Source organism: Anabrus simplex, chromosome 1 (assembly GCF_040414725.1).
Source record: "Anabrus simplex isolate iqAnaSimp1 chromosome 1, ASM4041472v1, whole genome shotgun sequence".
Classification (NCBI taxonomy): Eukaryota; Metazoa; Arthropoda; class Insecta; order Orthoptera; family Tettigoniidae; genus Anabrus; species Anabrus simplex.
In genome coordinates, this window is record NC_090265.1 from 288125927 (window position 1) to 288146407 (window position 20481).

Here is a 20481-nt window from a genome sequence, read left to right on the forward strand (position 1 = left end):
TGGTACAGTCCTTTCGGTGTCATGAAGGTGGTCAGTGGTCTAGAACTTTTCACGACCTCCACTTGTCAGTATCCGGAGTTGAGATCCAGTGTGCTGAAAATCCTAGATCCACTTGTTTCAGCGAGTCTTTCAGGTCAGGCATTGTATAGGCATCACTAATGGTCTTCTCGTTCAATCTGCGGAAGTCCACACACAGTCGATACTCCCCATTCTTCTTCTTCTTCTTCGGTAGGAAGATAGGTGAAGCCCAACAGGATGTAGAGGGTTCGATGAGACCTTGCCCTTTCATCTCTTGAATCTTCAGGATGACGAAGTTGCACTTATCTGGTTTGATTGGATATGGACGTTGCTTGATGGGTGAGGAAGCGCTGCATTCAACGGGTGCGTTACCGTGGTAGTCTGTCCTGTTTTATTGGTGATGACTTCTGGAAAGTCCTTTAAGCTCCTCTTCTTCACTCGGTCGAAGATGTGTTAACTGGATATCTCCCAGGTTTATGTCGACTTCCGGATCCTTGCAAGTCCGGAGATTTCCATCGTGCCAGGCGACCCTCAGAGGTCTGCCTTTTCCCAAAAAGACTTCATGAGCTGCATAGTCTAGGATCACCTTGTATTCCACCAGAAAAATCATGACCTAATATGATGTCAGGTATGAAGTTCGATTCACTGCAACACCAATTACAATAGGCGTGTTCATGCATTTAACAGTCAGGTTAGTCTGTCCTTGGGTGGAATAGGTTACCCCATCCGCTGCTCCCACTACCCTTCCGAGGTGGTGACACTTCATAGGTGGTAGTAATCTGGCAACACTCCCGCTGACAAATGAATGGCTTGCCTGGCTGTCGAGTAGCTGAAAAATTCTCGTTGTCAATCCTTAAAATGATAGCTGAGAGGGGTTGGCCTATTCTACTCACTGTCTGACCAATCCCTCTTCTACTTGACCAGGGTTGCTTATCTGTCAGGTCTTGAGGCGCATTCCTGTTCCCGGTCCGATCCCCCCTCAATCCAGAATGGGCCGGACCGAGTTTTCTGACATTATGGCTGTGCACTTGTTCTTCAGGTGTCCCACTCTTGCACACTGGTAGCACTTCCTAACTGTGCTGGTCTCTTCTGTAGCTTTGCCCTTGTGTTTCTCCTCCAGCTGGGCGATGATTCTTTGTAGATCATCAAAGGATCTGGGTTGTGATACTTTCTCTAGAGGTCGAATCATATCGTGCAGTAGCTATGTGATATCTGGTAAGATCTCATTTTCGCTTCCTTCCAGGTGCAGGCACTTGAAGAGTTGGTACTTCTGTAAGACTAAAGCGCTAGCTCTCCTGCCAGAGGGTTGTGCCTCAGTCAGTAGCTTTCTTTTCACGGAGCTCTTCACCCCCTCGGAATTAAACCTATCGAGGAATTCCCTCTTGAAGTCCATCCAGTTTAGATTTACACCCTTCAAGTGGTTCCACCAAGTAGCGGCTTGTCCCTTTAATCGTGGTGTGATGAGTTATATGAAGATGTTCTCTGGTAAATTAGTCCTTCCTAATAGGCTGACCGATCCCTCGATGAAGCTAGTCGGGTTCTCCTCCAGTCGCCCGTGGTATTCTGGAAAGCTCTCTATAATCGCCTTCGGGTCTAGGTGTGCTGTATTGCCGGTTAGGTTTGAGGGGGTTAGAGGTGTGATGATATGTCCTGTTTGCATTAATCTATCTTCTACTGCATGAAGGATGTTTTCCCTTATATTCTGCATATCTCCCTTGATGGTTGAAAACCGGTTTTCTAACCTTCCTTCAACAGCAGAAATACGGCGCCCAAGATTTCTCTCGACCTCAGAGATATAGCTTTCAAAATTTCCCTCGGTGTTAGAAATTCTCCCCTCAACCTGCTGTTTTATGCCAGAAACCTGGATTTCCACCCCCTTCTTGAGGTCCAAGATATCTCCTTCCAGCTGGCTTACTGTACTGTCGATCTGATCAGCGTGTCCCAGTTTTGACCTGATGTTCGATATCTGCTGCTTTAATCAGTCGGTGACGTCCTGATTTGCGATGAAATTTTGTCATTTACCGTTGAAATTTTTTATTCTAGGCCCTGTTCTACATTGTAAACCTGTGTGTACACTTGTGCTATCTGTCCAGTTAAAACTGAGTTAGCTTGAGAAATTTCGCCTGAAAATTTGTCATATACATCTGAAATTTTGTCATTTAGTGCCTGCATTATGGTCATTGAGTTAGAACACAACATGTCTTCTCGTATCTTCTCGAGTCTCCAATAACTTATGTACAAATGGATAGAATATTCTGTTAAACTCGAGTGACAAAGGTGTGTTGTTCTGGAATCTTAACCTATGTTGCACAACATTACATCGGATTTATAAATCATATTTACATGTAATAATAAATTGTATACTATTATTTACGTGTTCTCACAATAAATATAGTCTTATTAATATACATACAGCCGACGTATCATGACATAACCTCACATGTTCTTTTACACAAGACAGATCGTACAACACACAAATAATAAATGATACGACCACGATTAATACCAAGTAAAATAAAAATAATGATAAAAGCAAATATCCATAAGATACTGAAAAATAACGCAGGTACAATAACCATACTACACACACGCGCACGCACACACACACACACACTCAGAGACCATATATGCAAAGCAAAATTAATAAATAATATAATATCAAGACAGGTTGCGATAAGAATCGTAACAGCATGACAAGAATCGGTTGATGACTCATGAGCTTGATCTGAGAGCACAGGTCAGATATCTGGGTCGTCGCAAATAGGGTGGGCTCCCCCAGTTGACACCATAACCAAAATAACTTACACATCGCATGACACGCATTCATATGGCACATCAAGGCAAATATGAATCGTACAGTATCAGCATTTAACCATATTACAGAACATAAGCTCAAGCCAGACGTCGAAGCCGAAGAGAAATAAAAGGTCTCCAATCAAAACCCACAAACAAACTCATCACACACACGAAACAATCGGATCAGTGCTACCTTTCACTCAACGTAGGAACTATATCATAACAAGCAGACATGAAGAAAAAGGAAGGACACTGAAATAAGTCTGCAGCAAATAAATAAAAGAATAGTACACAGAACAGGGATCTCTCAGTAAACAAAACCAGCATAACTATGACAAGCTAAGGAAGGATAAATAACTGGAGATTGAAGAAATCAATTGCATTGATTCTAAGTAATCATATTCATTGACTCTAAACTGAGAAAGCCATACAAGGTAAAGTATGAATCTTTTTGAAATACCAATTATATGAGATGAAAATCATCTGGTAGACTAACGTCTCCATCTTTTTTATTCAAGCCATTATCGTCCCCCAGATCAGAGATCACATGAATCAAAGATAAGCTAGAAAGAAATGCTTTGGCAATCCTCCGTTACATGAGGTGCATCTGTCTAATCGGGATGAAGTACACGTCAAGTTGGGTATAGAGGATACTAACCAGTCACAACTGACTGATCTATGACATCGTAAGGAATGTGATATCAGTAAAGTAAATATGAAGGTAGTGAGGCGCAGCACAGACTTTGGATCAGGGAGGACACAGCTTGGGAAGAGGACCAGTACCTTGCCCAGGCGGCCTCATCTGCTATGCTGAAAAGAGGCCTTGTGTTAGTATAGGAAGATTGGAAGCGATAGACAAGGAAGAGGGAAGGAAGCGCCCGTGGCCTGAAGTTAGGTACCATCCCGGCATTTGCCTGGAGAAGTGGGAAACCACGGAAAACGACTTCAAGGATGGCTGAGGTGGGAATCGAACACCCCCTCTACTCAGTTGAACTCCCTAGGCTGAGTGGACCCCGTTCCAGCCCTCATACTACTTTTGAAATTTCGTGGCAGAGCCAGGAATCGAACTCGAACCTCCGGGAGTGGCAGCTTATCACGCTAACTACTACACCACAGAGGCGACAATTCCTACCACACTGTATAATTTTGTTTTTTGTCTGATACTATTTATGAGGATGCATGTTATGGCAAAAGTAAAGTTTCTTTCTTTCTCTCTTTCTTTCTTTATCTGTTTACCCTCCAGGGTTGGTTTTTCTCTCGGACTCAGCGAGGGATCCCAGCTCTACTGCCTCAAGGGCTCGGGGGATTCAACTGGGGTAGGAGGACCAGTCCCTTGCTCAGGCAGCCTCGCCTGCTATGCTCAACAGGGACCGTGTGGGGGACGGGAAGATTGGAAAGGATAGACAAGGGAGAGGGAAGGAAGCGGCCGTGGCCAAGTTAGGTACCATCTCAGCATTTGCCTGTAGGAGAAGTGGTAAACCATGGAAAACCACTTCGAGGATGGCTGAGGTGTGAATCAAACCCACCTCTACTCATTTGACCTCCCGAGGCTGAGTGGAGCTTGTTTCGGCCCTTGTACCAGTTTTCAAATCGCGTGGCAGAGCCGAAAATCGAACCCGGGCCTCCGGGAGTGGCAGCTAATCATGCTAACCACTACACCACAGAGGTGGACAAGTAAAGTTTATATTCGTAATTAATAACACTGTATGCGGCGTAGGAACGTTAATTTTAATATTAATTCAATTTATTGTTGCTAATTTAATAAGTAGTTAGTTCCTTTTTTCCAAGACTGTTAAAATAGTAACTGGCAAGCATTTATCTCACTTTAGTGTAAATACTTAGTAGCAAGTTATTGTGAAGTCAAAGAAATATAACTTCCTTAACGTCATCAATCGACAGACAAATCATCATGAAAACGTCATATACCTTTACTCCATAGGTGCGTTGCGGATAGATTTGGGATAGAACCCAAGCTGTTGACACGCATTCTAATGATTTGGAAATGTGTACTATCACCTCTAGTACCGTACCGACTAATATTTAACATGTAATTGTAACATGTAACATTTACAAGGTAAAAGATTGTTGGACTACTAGGACAACAACTTATTTTTCGTATAGCATCATGCAGATGTAGATTTATCTTGATGTGTACCCAGCTTGATTCTTACAGTAGCGTTCGCAATAGGAGCAAAGTCCCACATAAGAGCGTTAACTGCCTGTCCAACTTTGGCACAGCTAAACTCGAGAATATTCTCCCAGATTGCACATAAACAAAAGTCGTAGTACGCGTTTTCAACCAAACTTCCAGATAAATGTGCAAACTGCCACATAAATTTAAATCGCACTTTTATCTGTCGGTGCACTATGTCTTCTGGTATGGGCTATATCAAATTTGTTACTTTCATTGACCTGTCTCAGTCTCATCCTTGGCTTTGACAATATGAAAGTGACTGAGGTATGAGTGATGCTAGTAATACCATTGCTTATGCAGCCAGTCCCTGTTATGAATGGTGTGAAGATATCGCTCATAGGGTCGGTTGGTGCATGCATTTCAGTGGGCTTGGCAGACTGGTATGTAATAGAAGCGGCTGGCTCGGTGAGGAAAGCAACAGGAAACTACCTCACTCCTCATTTCCCTAGTACGCCTCTTCAGTGACGCCTAGGCTATTTATGACAGCTGTTGGCGGAGCTGCAGAGGATCAAACCAGCCTTCGGGCTGAATACCCAACATACAACATTTATCTGTTGTAGTACAGGCCTTTAAGTTGAGGGCTGGATTCTTGTACTGATCCATACTAATGTAAACATTCTCTAAGATGTTGAGTAGTGGACCTTTTTGTTCACATAGAATTTTTAGATCTTGATTTATTGTGGTATAGTTATGATTATAGTCTTTGTGATGGTTACTCATGGCAGAGAAATGATAATATTTCAAAGCATTCTGGTGTTCTGTGTATCTTATAAAGAAGTTTTACCAGTTTGTCTGACGTAACTTGAACTGTAAATCTAGCATTCCAGTTTATATATCCCAGAATTTCTGTATTTATTGCTACTATTTACTGTGTCAGAGTTAAATACTACTATTTTTTCATTAGTGTTGCTGGTTTTGAAAGCAATTTTTAGATACTGTTTTGTTTATTTACTGTTTTGGTATATTATTATTATTACTAAATTTGAATGTGTATAGCTCAATTGGTAGAGCAACTGATGCAAAATCGGGAGGTTGTGGGTTCAGATCCCACTGGTGTCCGGTTGGCCATTTTTAAATGACCTCGATAATGTTGTGAGATGGATGATGATAAACGGGGTAAATGTCAGGCTGAGAGTTTCACGAATAGGAAAAGTCCTCTCAGTTTTAATTACTGTGTTGATGGGGTGAAAGTTCCCTTTGGAGATCATTGTAAATACCTAGGTATTAATATAAGGAAAGATCTTCATTGGGGTAATCACATAAATATGATTGTAGATAAAGGGTACAGATCTCTGCACATGGTTATGAGAGTATTTAGGGGTTGTGGTAAGGATGTAAAGGAGAGAGCTTATTTGTCTCTGGTGAGACCCCAACTAGAGTATTGTTCCAGTGTACGGGACCCTTACCAGGATTACTTGATTCAGGAACTGGAAAAAATCCCAAGAAAAGCAGCTCGATTTGTTCCAGGCGATTTCCGACAAAAGAGTAGCATTACAAAAATGTTGCAAAGTTTGGGCTGGGAAGACTTGGGAGAAAGGAGACGAGGTGCTCGACTAAGTGGTATATTCCGAGCTGTCAGTGGAGAGATGGCGTGGGAGGACATCAGTAGACGAATAAGTTCGGATGGTGTCTTCAAAAGTAGGTAAGGTAAGGGTTATTCTGCCCGAAGGCAGGTTCGAACCTCCACAGAGGTGTTCCTGAGCCGGAGTTTACGTGCGGTAGGGTGGCCAGTTCCTTTCCGCTCCTCCATTCCCACCAACAGTGCATGGCAACCCATCCAGCTCCTGACCACACCCAATGTTGCTAACTTCGGAGATCTCACGGGATCCAGTGTTTCAACACGGCTACGGCCGTTGGCCTCAAAAGTAGGAAAGATCACAGTATGAAGATAAAGTTGGAATTCAAGAGGACAAATTGGGGCAAATATTCGTTTATAGAAAGAGGAGTTAGGGATTGGAATAACTTACCAAGGGAGATGTTCAATAAATTTCCAATTTCTTTGCAATCATTTAAGAAAAGGCTAGGAAAACAACAGTAGGGAATCTGCCACCTGGGCGACTGCCCTAAATGCAAATCAGTAGTGAGTGAGTGATTGATTTATTTTTTGATTGATTGATTGATTGATACTTTTCTTTAGTTTTTGACTCTTTCGTCAAAGTGGTTGTGGGCTTGTTTGTATGTTTACTAATTAGCTTATTTATAAACTTGGTGCTAAATCCATTGCTCAAGGCTATTTTGCAGATGGTCTTGATTTCTTTTTTTCTATTTTTTCTTCTTTGAGAGGGGGATTTTTAAAGTTCTTTCTAACATGCTATTGTAGACAGCTTTTTTGTGAGCTTCAGGATGTGTTTAATGGTGTTAGCAGTGTAAGTTGGTTTCCGATAAATATTAATATTGTAATATTTACAAAGTTTAATTACCTTGAAATCAACAGCATGCAAGGTGAGAGTGAAACAGAAAAAATCGAATCAGCTTCCCACTTCAAGTAGCTCGGAAGCACAATGTCGAAAGACAACACTGTTAGGCAGGAAATACTCAGCAGGACACAGAAAGCATCAAACTTCTACAGTCAAGTCAGAAATCTCCTCTGGGACTGCAAAATACTACAGAAAGCGAAAACAATCATGTACCATACTTACTTCGTGCCAATCCTCACGTACGGTTTAGAGACATGTACCCAACTAAACAAAGACTTTAGTAGAATCCAAGCAACTGAAATGAGATTCATTAGGATCATGAACCAAACAACCAGAAAGGACAAGATCAGAAATGAAGTGAATAGGAAAGTAGCTGGTATTGAGGTTCCTATTATCAGTGTCATAAAGAAATGCGGACTTCAGTGGTATGGGCACATAATGAGAATGACCTTAATCTCGTAGGAAGAAGACCACAGGGAAGACCAAGAAAATGTTGGATAGAGACTGTAAGATCAGATGTGGAGGAGAGAGGATACAAATGGGAGGATGTACTGGATCGGAAGATGTATGAAGACAGAAGGAGATGGCGAGCGGTTGTACACCACACCCGGGAAACTGGAGTTTGGAAATGATGATGATGATGAGGGGACTGAGACAGGGAAATGTGATCTCCACACTGCTCTTCAATTTAGCACTGGAGAAAGTCATTCGCCAACTACTCATCAACTCAGGAGGAACCATTCTGAACAGATTAGTGCAAGTGATAGCATATGCTGATGATGTGGCAATAATTGCAAGTAACAAAAGAGCTCTTGAATAGAACTATGCTTTGTTGGAACGGAAAGAACGGGACCTAAGACTAGAAGTGAATATAAATAAAACAAAATATATGGAGACAGGAGATACAGAGGGAGCAAGATGAAGGACAACAGTAAGATTGCATGGGAAGGAATATCAAACAGTTACAACTTTCATATATCCGGGCTCAGTAAAAACAGAGGACAATGAAACCTCTGTGGAAATACAGGAAAGGAGAACAAGTGGGAACCGATTTCTTTTACGCCTTTGCAAAATATGATTAAATCCAGGAATGACAGCAGGAATACGAAAATAAAAATATATACAACAGTACTAAGACCTATAGTGATATATGGCTCAGAATTCTGGATGATGGCCACCAGAGAAGTATAGTGGCTTTTAAAGGAAAAGGAAGATATTTGGAGCAGTTAGAGATTAGCATGGATGAAGAATGAGGACAAATGTAGAGTTGCAAGGATTGTTTAGCCAGCCAGATATTACAGTTAATAAATTTCATTATATTGGTCCATATTGATACAACTTAATTAAGAACATTAATTTATTTTACTAGTCCACCTAATCAATACACCTCACTTGTAAAGTGTGCTGCCAGATGTTGTGGTTAAAATCAAGCAAGGAAGAATTAGGTGAGGCGGTCATGTCCAGAGAATGGAAGAAACCCGTATTGTAAAAAAGGTAATTTTAGAAAAAATTGAAGGAAGGAGGAGGAGAGTTAGGCCCAGAAAAAGATAGATTGACTATGTTGAAGACGACCTTAGAAAGGTGGGAGTTAAATGCTGCAGAAGGAAAGTTGAGGACCGAGATGAATGGACGCAGATGATTAAGGAGGCCAAGGATCTCCATGGACTGTAGTGCTGATCAGTAAGTTAGTCTTCTTTTGTGATGATATTTGTTTTGAAATATCTGAAACTTGAAAGAAATACTTACACTGTGTTCCATTACTACATACCATATGTTAACTTTCAACTGTATGTAACTTTAGGATTTCTAGAAGTGCGTGGAAAGACGTCCAGCTAATACATTGTTCTGGTGAGAAGTTTACTGTTCTATCAACCAAAAATAGGGAAGAAGTGAGTGAGAAAATAGGATCACCTTTCACCTGTATGCTCCTCTAGGTCATATGAATATTGGTGATTTCAGTTGACTTCCTCTAAATGATTTTATCATGTTGTCACTTCTTATGTTTGAAACTATCCTATAATGTGGTATTAACTTTTAATAAATTTATTACTATTCACTGTCTCTAGAATTCTAGCCTAGGTTACTATTTTAAATAAATAATAGATCATACGCATATCTGATCACAGTTCTTCCGTTTTGTCATATGACTCATTTTCTGCATCAAAATGACTACCCTCCTTGAGAATTAAATACTGGTGACCAGTCACATTCACAGCTGACAGTCTATCAAAATCAAGTGGAGCAATACTTTCAAGGTTCCGGAGACATGTGTATAAAATAACAGCAAAAAAATTCTGGTTATACAAGTTCATCACGTCTCCGGGCTGTCCGAATGTCTCCATTCGCACAGACAACTTGCTTAATTGCTCAAAGACAATCATAGGTGTAAAGATGAAATCGGCTCAGTCTGCACATAATAGCTAAGGTCATGTGATTGTTATTTTACTAGTTCCTTCAAATATTAAATATCACAATCAATATTGATTTTGAAAACAAAATATAAGCATATTTATGTGTTTCAGTTGTGTCACCAAACTGTGAATGAAGAAGAAGAAATTGCTCACAAGCTGCTTGGTGATCAGTTCCGTGGACAATTGCAATTGCTTCGAGAATTGATGAGCCAGGCATTTAATGACAATTCTGTGAATCATGTAAGTTTTAACAGTTGCAATATTTTTTGTAATATCAGCTAATTTTGATTGTTTAAAATCATGTACCATTATGGATGTAGTGGCAATTTTTTGACAGACAAAGTTAGTAGGAACTTATGTGGTAGTACCATATGCATTTGCATAATGGACACCATTGTATAATGGACACACACCAGTTTTCCCTTTAAAGTTTTGGGACAAAAATTCCATTTTTAATGGATGCATTTCATTTTCAACAATACCATATTTAAAATTTTAAAATCAGACGGATTGCATTATGCAATAAAACTAGTAAATTACGGTAATATTAAGCCATGCAAACTCAGCATGGATTCCTCCCGGGGTGTTCTTATGCAACCTTCTTACCGAAAGTTGTTGATGACTGGCAGTGTTACTTGGATCAACCAGATGTGATTCAGGTAGACTGCCTGTCATTTGTTTGGAGCAAAGCCTTTGACCAAGTGCCGCATGAACAACTTCTGTAAAAGCTACAACAGCTCGGTATACGAGGCAGATTATTGATGTGTGTGAGGTCCTTCCTGGAAGGTCGAACACAGTGTGTGGTATACAGAAGGGCCTGGTCACAACCTATCAAAGTGACATCAGGAGTAGTTCAAGGTTCTGTGATTGGTCTGCTGCTATATGTCGTGTTTGTGCTCGATCTTCCCGAATGTGTAACGGCACACATGACACAACATGCAGATGGCACTGTTCTGTATAAAAGTATAAAGAACATAGAAGACAGTCAAAACCTACAATCATACCTTCCAAATTTATCTGTGTGGTGTTTTGTGAATGGGCTAAACATAAATGTAAATATATTAGGATAAGTAGATCAAGAAACTGCATAGAGAACACAAATGAAGTAAATAAGAATATATTACTGCAGTGTGCAAATATCAAACTTTTAGGATTAATTATTTCTAAGGATTTGAAATGGAACCTGCAAACAGAGGAGGCAAGGCGAAAAGCTATAAAAATCATGGGATTTCTTAGCAGGAACCTTAAAGGCTTCAAATCAGGGGCCCTACGAACAGCCTAGCTCAGTATGGTAAGACTCATACTAACCTGTGGTTTCCCTGCCTGGAGTCCCACCACAGTCACAAATCTAAACAAACTTCAGAAAATACAGAATCGGGCGGAAAAGCTAATAACTTACCGCTCCCATCTTCATTCGGTTAACCTCCCCACAATAAAACCATTGTCAAAAGAACTGACTTAATCTTCCTCCGAAAAACCCTCGCCGGCTCCATTAACCTTGACCCGTTTTCCCGCCTTTCCCTGTCCTTTCGCTCTGCCCGCAGAGGCGTTAATCGTGTCCCTCCATTTGCCCGCACCACCTCCTACCATTCTGGTTATTATGGCCACACTGCACGTCTCTGGAATAAGCTACCACATAAAATAAAAGCCTTGCCTGTAACGCAGTTTACAAACCATGTAAAAAATAATCTCTGTGTGTACATGGATGGGAGTGAAAGGGAGAGAAAATGTCGTCGAGTGAATGAATTATTGTACGAGTGTAAATATGTAAATAATGTAATTATTGTATATATTAGCTGAGTAGGTCTGTGAAACAACTAATGTACATGGGGTTTGCCCTTTTTCGCTAGACCATCCATATAATCTGTACGATTTGTGGTAAATAAATTATTTAAACTCAGTTGTACTGATCGCACTATGTATTGTACCTTTCCAAGGCATCAGTACATGAACCAGTTACCATTGTTCATAAATATGACGTTAGAATGGAGCACCATCGGTGAGCCTCAAACTCAGCCCGGTTGTCGAAGCCTCACCCTCCCCTACTGGAATAATTCGCTAGCCGAGTCGGTATCACATTTTCGGGTCTGTAGACTCCAATGGGGCGGTAAGTTCTTTAGTAATAGTCTCTATAGTAGGGGGAAAAGTTAATTATGAGAGGAATACCATTTCATTACTAATGAGAAGAGAGACAATATCTTGTATAACAAATTTTTACTTATACTAGTGAAACACATTATTTACATGGATATGCCATACAAACACCTTACATACAGTAATTTGGGTGATCTTGACGTTTAAATGCTCGGTAGTCTTTTTCTACACTTCATTATAGTTTAAATATTCAAACTTAAGAAGGCGTTCCCTCTTGGGTTATTTACACTATGTCAGATTTAGAGGGGTGCTTCCTCTCGAATTATTTCACTCTACACTTACATTAAATCACACACATATTTAATCAGTATGGACACACCCCGCTGTAAATCTGTTTACCTGCCAAGAATTAATATATTTAAATTGTATCCAATTATGATATAAGTCTGCTAGAATCAGATGAACTGAAATAGGCAATTTACACTCCCAATCCTTTGAAAGTCGCGTTACAACACTTCCTTAAGTTAAACGTTGCCAAATATGCAGTATAATAAACACGCTCATTTCATTAGGATTTTTATCAATACATATATCAGGACATTATTTACACAATGTTGCTACCTATGGACAAGCACTTAGCGACTTCAATACCAGACATCATAAACAAAGTATCATAGCACTACCTGCGATAAATGGACAAGAATATATACATTTCACACACACACAATGAGTCACAGATGGTACAAGCCTCCCGCTGTTGGTAACAGTGAACATAAACTTTCACTGTCTCCTGGAACGAACCCAAGATCTTCTGAGACGGGGTATATCTAACCTGGAATTCCCTGCACGCTATAAGTAATTCAGAAAAGAAATTGGGGGGATCCTTCCTTTAATGCTCATTTGGGATCTCTGCGATGTTGGCTCTATTTAAATTAACACACGTAATCTCTGTGCCGAAAGGAAAGAAACTCGCCACTTGTATCTGTTCTATTTCACTGAAGAAAACGCCTTCACTCCCCCGTTTAAAGGGGCTCATAAAACTCCAGCTGTTAGCTGCCCGTGACACACTTCCAAAGAGCGGTCCACTAAGCCTTCTCGGACAATGGTTTCACGGCAAATAATCTATCTCACTTCTTTCTCTCGGGCCACAATGGCATTACCACAAATCTCGGCCCTATATCCGGCCGTACTCAACATATTCACATCGCAATATGCACCTCGCGTATCTTAAGGACAGATTCCAAGGGAACTTCACATTTTCATTTCACACTATATATTATGGCTACAGCCTGTTCAGCCATCTCATTTCCTCTCGGTACATTGACCACGATGCAGATTTAATGATGATCTCCTGCCACTAGGGTCCAAATTAACTTGCGCATTCGCGAACTAATTAATTAACGATGTAATATACCCACTGTCTCGATGCCTTGTTCCAGGTGCCTTAGTTACTAATTAGGAGGGATCTCTACCAGGTGAAGCGCACCAAAAAAAAAAGTGAATTACTGAAAAATCTTGATGACTCGTATATGCTATGGAAAGATGATAACTGGAGTCATTTTTACAGAATATTTAAGCCCTCTCTACTTGACAGCGCTTCACACTTAATTAAGCCAAGGTCCTTATAATTACGTCATGCATTATCGAACCCTTATACAAGGATGGAAGTAAAATATGGTCGTCCCAAAACCATGATGAAAGTATTCTATAAAAGACCCAAATAAAAATGAAATTATTATTATTATCCCTCTGAAATGGCGTGCTTGCAGTCTACGTTACATCTATGTGAAAAATCTACATATTTACAATGGGACACGACCTTCAGAGATATAAATACTTGGAAATGTACTCAGCCTTCTGAATACCACGTTCACAGCTTTACAGGGAGGCAACCATGGTTTACTCGGCTTCCATCACGTCATCAGCGATGCGAAGACCTATGATGACTTCCTGGCAGGTCACACACATGACAGCGACGTTCCAGACGTTCTCTGCTACCAGGCGAAATTTCGGCAAACAGCTAGATGACTCGTTCACTCCGGTACACATGCAAAACTTTGGCATTCAGCTGGATGTCGACGTTCTCATAGACATGTAATTGAGGGGAAGTTATCTCATGTGAATGCGTTAGTTTATTACACATCACAATTTTAATATATGGTTGGATATACTCATTAGCACGAGCATTCCAACACGATGTCGGTAATGTCCCAGAAACCCGACATTAATCCCTTCTCATTTATCTATTCTTCTTGTAGGCAGCTATTATAGGCCCAGAAATTTCACTAGTTTCCCTAGAAACGACAGTGGTTAGGCCACTAATGTATTAGCATTCTCGTATTTCATGATACTAGTCCAGGCCTGTTCTATTGCACTTAGCCGTAAGTCGAGCTCTCAACTGCACTATGGATTACTTTAACGTGGCACTGTCCTCAATTGGGTCGACAATGAGCCGTTCACTGACTTTCTTGGTAATTCACATTTATATCGAGCACGCTCGCTCCACACACTTTGCTAAGAACGTCCCTATATATGTTAACTGAGCCGTATTAGCTTAGATACATAGGAGGCTCGATGTACGACCTCTTCTACACACGGACATCGGTTATTGCGGTTTCGCACCGTTCCTATTTTATTAATTAGCGGCACTGTACACGCTAACATCTCACTCAGAGGGTGATTATTTCCACATATATTCACAGACTTTAATAAATCACTGCATTACACTGCTCAAATTACAAGATTATTTCTTCACAAACGACTCACACACAAACCACGACGAAATACTACCGTACTGGCGTTGCACTGAAAATGCACTGGGTAGTGTCTGCCTCTCAGCTCTTGTATATATAGGCGAGCTACGCGAGAGGCTCGAATGCTGAGGGTGGGGGGAAAATGCAATTTCTTCTCAGAATTCGGTCCGGTAATAGAGTGAACGAACGAGTTTATTGGGCCACGGTATGGTCAACCGCCCTTGCGTTGTTTGTGCACATACCTCACAATTTCATCATCGACTTCTTTAAAGCGTCCTTGTTGTGGACCACTGAATGCATTTTTTGTACAGTACGCATTTTTTTTAGCTCTTTGTCTTCACGCTAACGCGTTAGTTAGGACTATGCCGTATTTTCTTGCGGCTGCACAATTAATCTACATTTCCGAGTGTTTAATAAACATTAACTTAAAATTGGTATTATAATATCGACTAGAACCCGTTGAAAATTTGCCTGCAATACCTTTTCCACGTATCTTTACAATACCGACTATCCATCACGAAAATATTCCTGCTGTCTTTAAACCTTAATTTTACTGAGTGTCAAGTACAATAGACGCGTTATAACTCTGCCACTGAGTAGCCATGGCTTTTCTAAGAATTCGAAGGGTCGCATGTTTTGATGCCATTCTGCAGATTTGAGAAACACACAGGCACTGTACACTGTACAACCGGTAGCGATGTGTAGTAAAGAAGCGGTCGTCAATGAGTTCTGTGCGCGTGTGAAAAGAAGCAGCGTGCTTACCACGGTAGTTGCCAGTTGTATCCATTATCTTACTGTTAGGCCGCGAATGCAACAACTCGAGTTTTCGCATGAGATTCTGAGGGGGGGGGGGGGAGTCTTTGATTCGGAGAAATACGGCATCACTCCAGAGATTTCTGTGGCAAACACCTCAGCTTTCTTCTTCAAACAGCGTCACCTAACCTAACCGTATATGTAGCCTATCATGAAAACATATTTGAAAAGCATTTAGAGAAATAACCTCCTCGCGAAAAATTTACATGTAAATAGCCGTAACTAGACGCGAGAAGATATGAAATATCCTCTGAAATCAGTGATGCACTCTGCCATATCTTGAGGTGTATGACATTCTTATGCAATTTCCGTATATAACATTAAAATTAAGATATTGTTTATTCAGTCTTTATTTTTGCGAGTTAACAATTGCTATCGGCCACGTTATTTACGCATTTATTACGAAAACATGTTATCCTCTTTCATTTCGAATTTTCTTTAGAGAACAGCAGTCGATGGGTATTACTAATCAACTCCAATATCGCCTTTGAATGTCAACGAGAGAGCTCGCAAATGCACAAAGTGAGAAAACTATACCGTACCGAAGATGATCGATCGCATTTTGTTGCAAACGTTTCAGTTTTCTTATTCAAACAGCGTCACGTATCCTATCTTAACCGTACTATACGTATAATGAAAACACACTTCAAGCACCGGTAGAGAAATTATACCTTTCTCGCTATACATTTTCATAATAGCCTTTCCGTAATTTAACCAGACGCGACAAAATACAAACTAACCTATGAAATCAATTAAGCACTCTGCCATATCTCGAGGTGTATCCCATTCTTACTTAATTGCAGTATTTAGCCTCAAAATTAAGCGGTCGTTTAGTCAGCCTTAATTTTTAACGAGTTAACCGTTATCGGACATATTTACGCATTTATTACGAAAATATGTTCTCTTTCATTTCGAATTTTCCTCACAGAACAGCTGTCGACGGATATTGATATTAAGAACTTCATTTTGGTCCGTATTGAATTTAGATTTACACTATAAATTGAGGTGGACATAACTATCCTCAATTTATAGTGGATATTGATATTACTAATCGACTCCGACATCGCCTTCGAATGTCGACGAGAGAAATCGCTAGTGCACATAGCGAGGAAATGATGCCGAAGGTAATCGATCGCATGCAATATCATCGCCGGGGTGCATAAATATCGGTAACGGAAAAAATCGCCGCGCTTAATCGCTCGTAATAACGGATGCGCCAGTGATAGGGCTCTCGCTGTAACCGAAGGACGATACACAGGTTAATATAGGAATTTTGAAGGGACAGAAAAAAATCGTCGCTATAGCGGAGTTCTCGTTATATGCTGTACTCGCTATAGCGGACTTCTACTGTATTTCCTTAAAATCAACAATCAGTCACCAGTGATCTGCATTGAGGGCAGTCGCCCAGGTGCCAGACTCCACAGGGGTCCCGGGTTCGATTCCCGGCGGGGTCGGGAATTTTAACCTTAATTGATTAATTTCACTGGCACGGGGGCTGGGTGTATGTGTCGTCTTCATCATCATTTCATCCTCATCACGACGTGCAGGTCGCCTACGGGTGTCAAATCAAAAAAGACTTCATCTGGCGAGCCGAACTTGTCCTCGGACACTCCCGGCACTAAAAGCCATACGCCATTTCATTTTTACAATATCCAAAGTGAAATTTCGATGGGAGATCAGCAAACCCTTCCAGATAAAAAAGGTCTGAGACAGGGTGACAGCTTATCACCAACACTGTTCAATGTGGTTCTAGATAAGGTCGTGAAAACACTGTGGAAACATAATGACTCAGGTGCTATAATAGGTAATAGGTGCTATGATAGGTAATAAAAATAAACATGTCAAACCCAAGTGTTTGGCCTTTGCTGATGATTTGGCACTCTTCGCTGAGACAGAATAGAAAGCAATAACACAGATAAATGAACTACAGGAGATAGCCAAGAAAACAGGTTTAAAAATCTCCTTCACAAAAACAGAGATGATGAGCACGGACAGGAATTATGTGAAGAGCACAATGAAGATGAAATATGGCGAAGTGAAGGTCACAAAGAAGTTTAAATACCTGAGAGAGATTATCAGCAGCAACGGAATGGATAAAGAGGCCATGGAAAATAGGAGACTAAGTTGGAAAGGCTAAACACTGCCACCAAAGCCATTTACAACAAAAGGAATTTTTCCATGAATGCCAAACAAAGACATTATGATGCTGTGGTAAAACCAGTGATTCTGTATGGGGTGGAAACAGCAACACTAATGAACCTGGAAAAACTACTAAAGATTGAAAGAAGAATATTAAGGAGGATTTACATCCCAAGGGTGGTAGAAGAAAATTACAGATTGTGATCAAATAAAGAGATATACAAAACAACAGAAGACCTGGAAACAACAATAAGGAAAAGACAATTGTGATTCTATGGCCACATGGTCAGAATGGATCCAGCAAGGTTAAATAAACAAATTTTTAATAAAATATACTACTTGAACAGCCAGGGGAGATATGCCAAGCAGATGAAGGAAGAACTCAAGAGGTTAGGAATTGCAGATGAATGTCGTGATACAGACCGATTCAGGAAAAGACTTTCCTACATAAAAGTTCTTGTGGAAGAAAAGAAAGAGCGCAGAGGGGAAAGATGGACTGAAGAGAGAAGAGCGCAACATTCTGAAAGAACGAAGGCACTGTGGAGAAAGAGGAAGGAAGTGAAGTGGTATTGGCTTGGTCCTAAGTTTGTCCGGTTCGCAAGAAAGAAAGAAAGAATTGTTCATTACCATTTGTAATACAATGTATTATGCCATTCAATTTATGGTCTATATTGACCCACGTTGAATATTAGTTTGGCTGTCCAAGTTCATTATCAAATCCAATGTATATTGGTATGTCTAAACTATGTCCAAATTTCCATTAAGTACAATCAAATCACATTGTGTTCATTTGACTTGTTCACAAACCTTGTTTACCTACAGTAACAAGCATCACAAAGTTGTTAAATATAAAACATACATTACATTTTTTACTACCAGAAAAGTCGATGAACTTTCTTCTGTTTTTAACAGGAATTTTTTTACTTAAAACAGTGTTGAATACTATTAAATACCAGACCTATTATACAGTGAGAGAAATGTATCTTGAAAAGCTGCCAAAGGTAGGGTAGATGTCCCCTCATAATCTCTCGGAGTGCCTGTATGTAGTGTTAAATCTGAACTGCTTTTTGTTTATTAGGTTATTTTTCTCCAAAAACGTAACTGTTCTGTTATATATCATATATCCTACAATTTTACAGAATGTGCAAATTAGAGCTATCAGAGGACCTATAATTGCCTAATAAAGATCCATCCCCCTTTTTGAATACTGGCTTAATTATGGATATGTTTAGTATATGAGAGAATATACCTGCTTCCAGAGCCATGTTTATTAACTCAGTCAAAATTCCTGATACTGATTTCAGGAAGACTGACTTCACTCATCAATTTAACATTATCAACATTCATCGAAAGGGGGGTAGCAGCCTTTCGGAAGTTGCAAGGGTAGCAGTCTTGATAATCAACTGATATGGTCTTGTAATAATACTTAACATGGCTTAGGTGTGTTGATACTGCTACATGGCTGAAAGCAATGGGAAACTACAGCCGTAACTATCTCCCAAGGACATGCCACTCTCTCTCTCTGTATGAATGATGTACTGATGATGGCTTCCTCCCAGGTAAAATATTGCGGAGGTAAAATAGTCCCCCATTCGTATCTCCAGGTGGGGACTACATGAGAGGGGGCAATCATCAGGAAGATGGATACTGATATTCTGCAAGTCGGAGCATGGAATGTTAAAAGTTTGAATTGCTGTGGTAGGTTAGAGAATCTGAAAAGGGATATGGATAGACTGAAGTTAGATGTAGTTGGTATAAGTGAAGTACGTTAGCAAGAAGAGGAGGATTTCTGGTCAGGCGACTACAGAATTATCAACACAAAATCAAACAGGGGAAATGCAGGAGTAGGTTTAGTAATGAATAAGAAAATAGGGCAGTGGGTAAGCTACTATGACCAACATAGTGAACATAGTGAACATTGTGGTCAAGATAGACACCAAACCAATGCCCACCACAATAGTGCAGGTCTATATGCCTACTGGTTCAGCAGATGATGAAGAAATCGAGAGAATATTCGAAGAGATAGAAGATTAGTACAGTATGTAAAAGGTGATGAGAATGTAATTGTGATGAGAGACTGGAATGCAGTGGTAGGCCAAGGAAGAGAAGGTAATACAGTAGGATAATTCAGATTGGGACAAAGGAATGAAAGAGGAAGCTGACTGGTTCAATTCTGCCCTGATCACAATTCAGTCCTGGCTAACACTTGGTTCAAACAACACAAACAACAGCTGTATACATGGACGAGACCTGGAGACAGTGGAAGATATCAAATAGACTTTATTATGATTAGGCAGAGATTCAAAAACCAGGTGTTGGATTGCAAGACTTTCTCAGGAGCAGACGTGGACTTGGACCACAACCTGTTGGTCATGAAATGCCATCTAAAGTTGAAGAAATTGAAGAAAGGAAGGAATGCAAGGAGATGGGATCTAGTTGTATCCAACAGTTGTATCAAGGTAAAGAAGTAGATAATAGTGTTCTGGAACAAGAACAGGCTGTTGATGCTGATGACATGGAAGACCCAATTTTGAGGTTAGAATTTGACATAACTTCGAGAGACCTAAGTAGGAACAAGGCACCAGGAACTAACGACATACCTTCAGAATTACTGACTGGGATCTAGTTGAAAGAAAATAGTATGAGGGATTGTTTCAAAAAACATGTAACACAGGGACTAAATGAAAAGGTTGAAGGAAACACAGTAGAGGAAGTATGGACAGTCATGAAGAATGAGATCAGTAAGGCTGCTGAAGAAAAGTTAGGAAGAAAGGAAAGCTCACTTTAGAAACAATGGATAACACAAGAGATACTAGACCTGATTGATGAACGATGAAAGTACAAGA

At 40.3% G+C, this 20481-nt stretch overlaps 1 protein-coding gene across 2 annotated transcripts in view; it reads left to right on the forward strand.

Annotated features, from left to right (window-relative positions):
* The window catches only part of Smyd5 (SET and MYND domain containing, class 5), a 286654-nt gene that overhangs the window by 208110 nt on the left and 58063 nt on the right, over positions 1-20481 (forward strand). For both annotated transcript variants that reach the window (XM_068231074.1, XM_067134770.2), the window contains one exon: positions 9948-10076. In XM_068231074.1, the coding sequence (XP_068087175.1) occupies positions 9948-10076 (129 nt within the window). The remainder of the gene's footprint in view (positions 1-9947; positions 10077-20481) is intronic.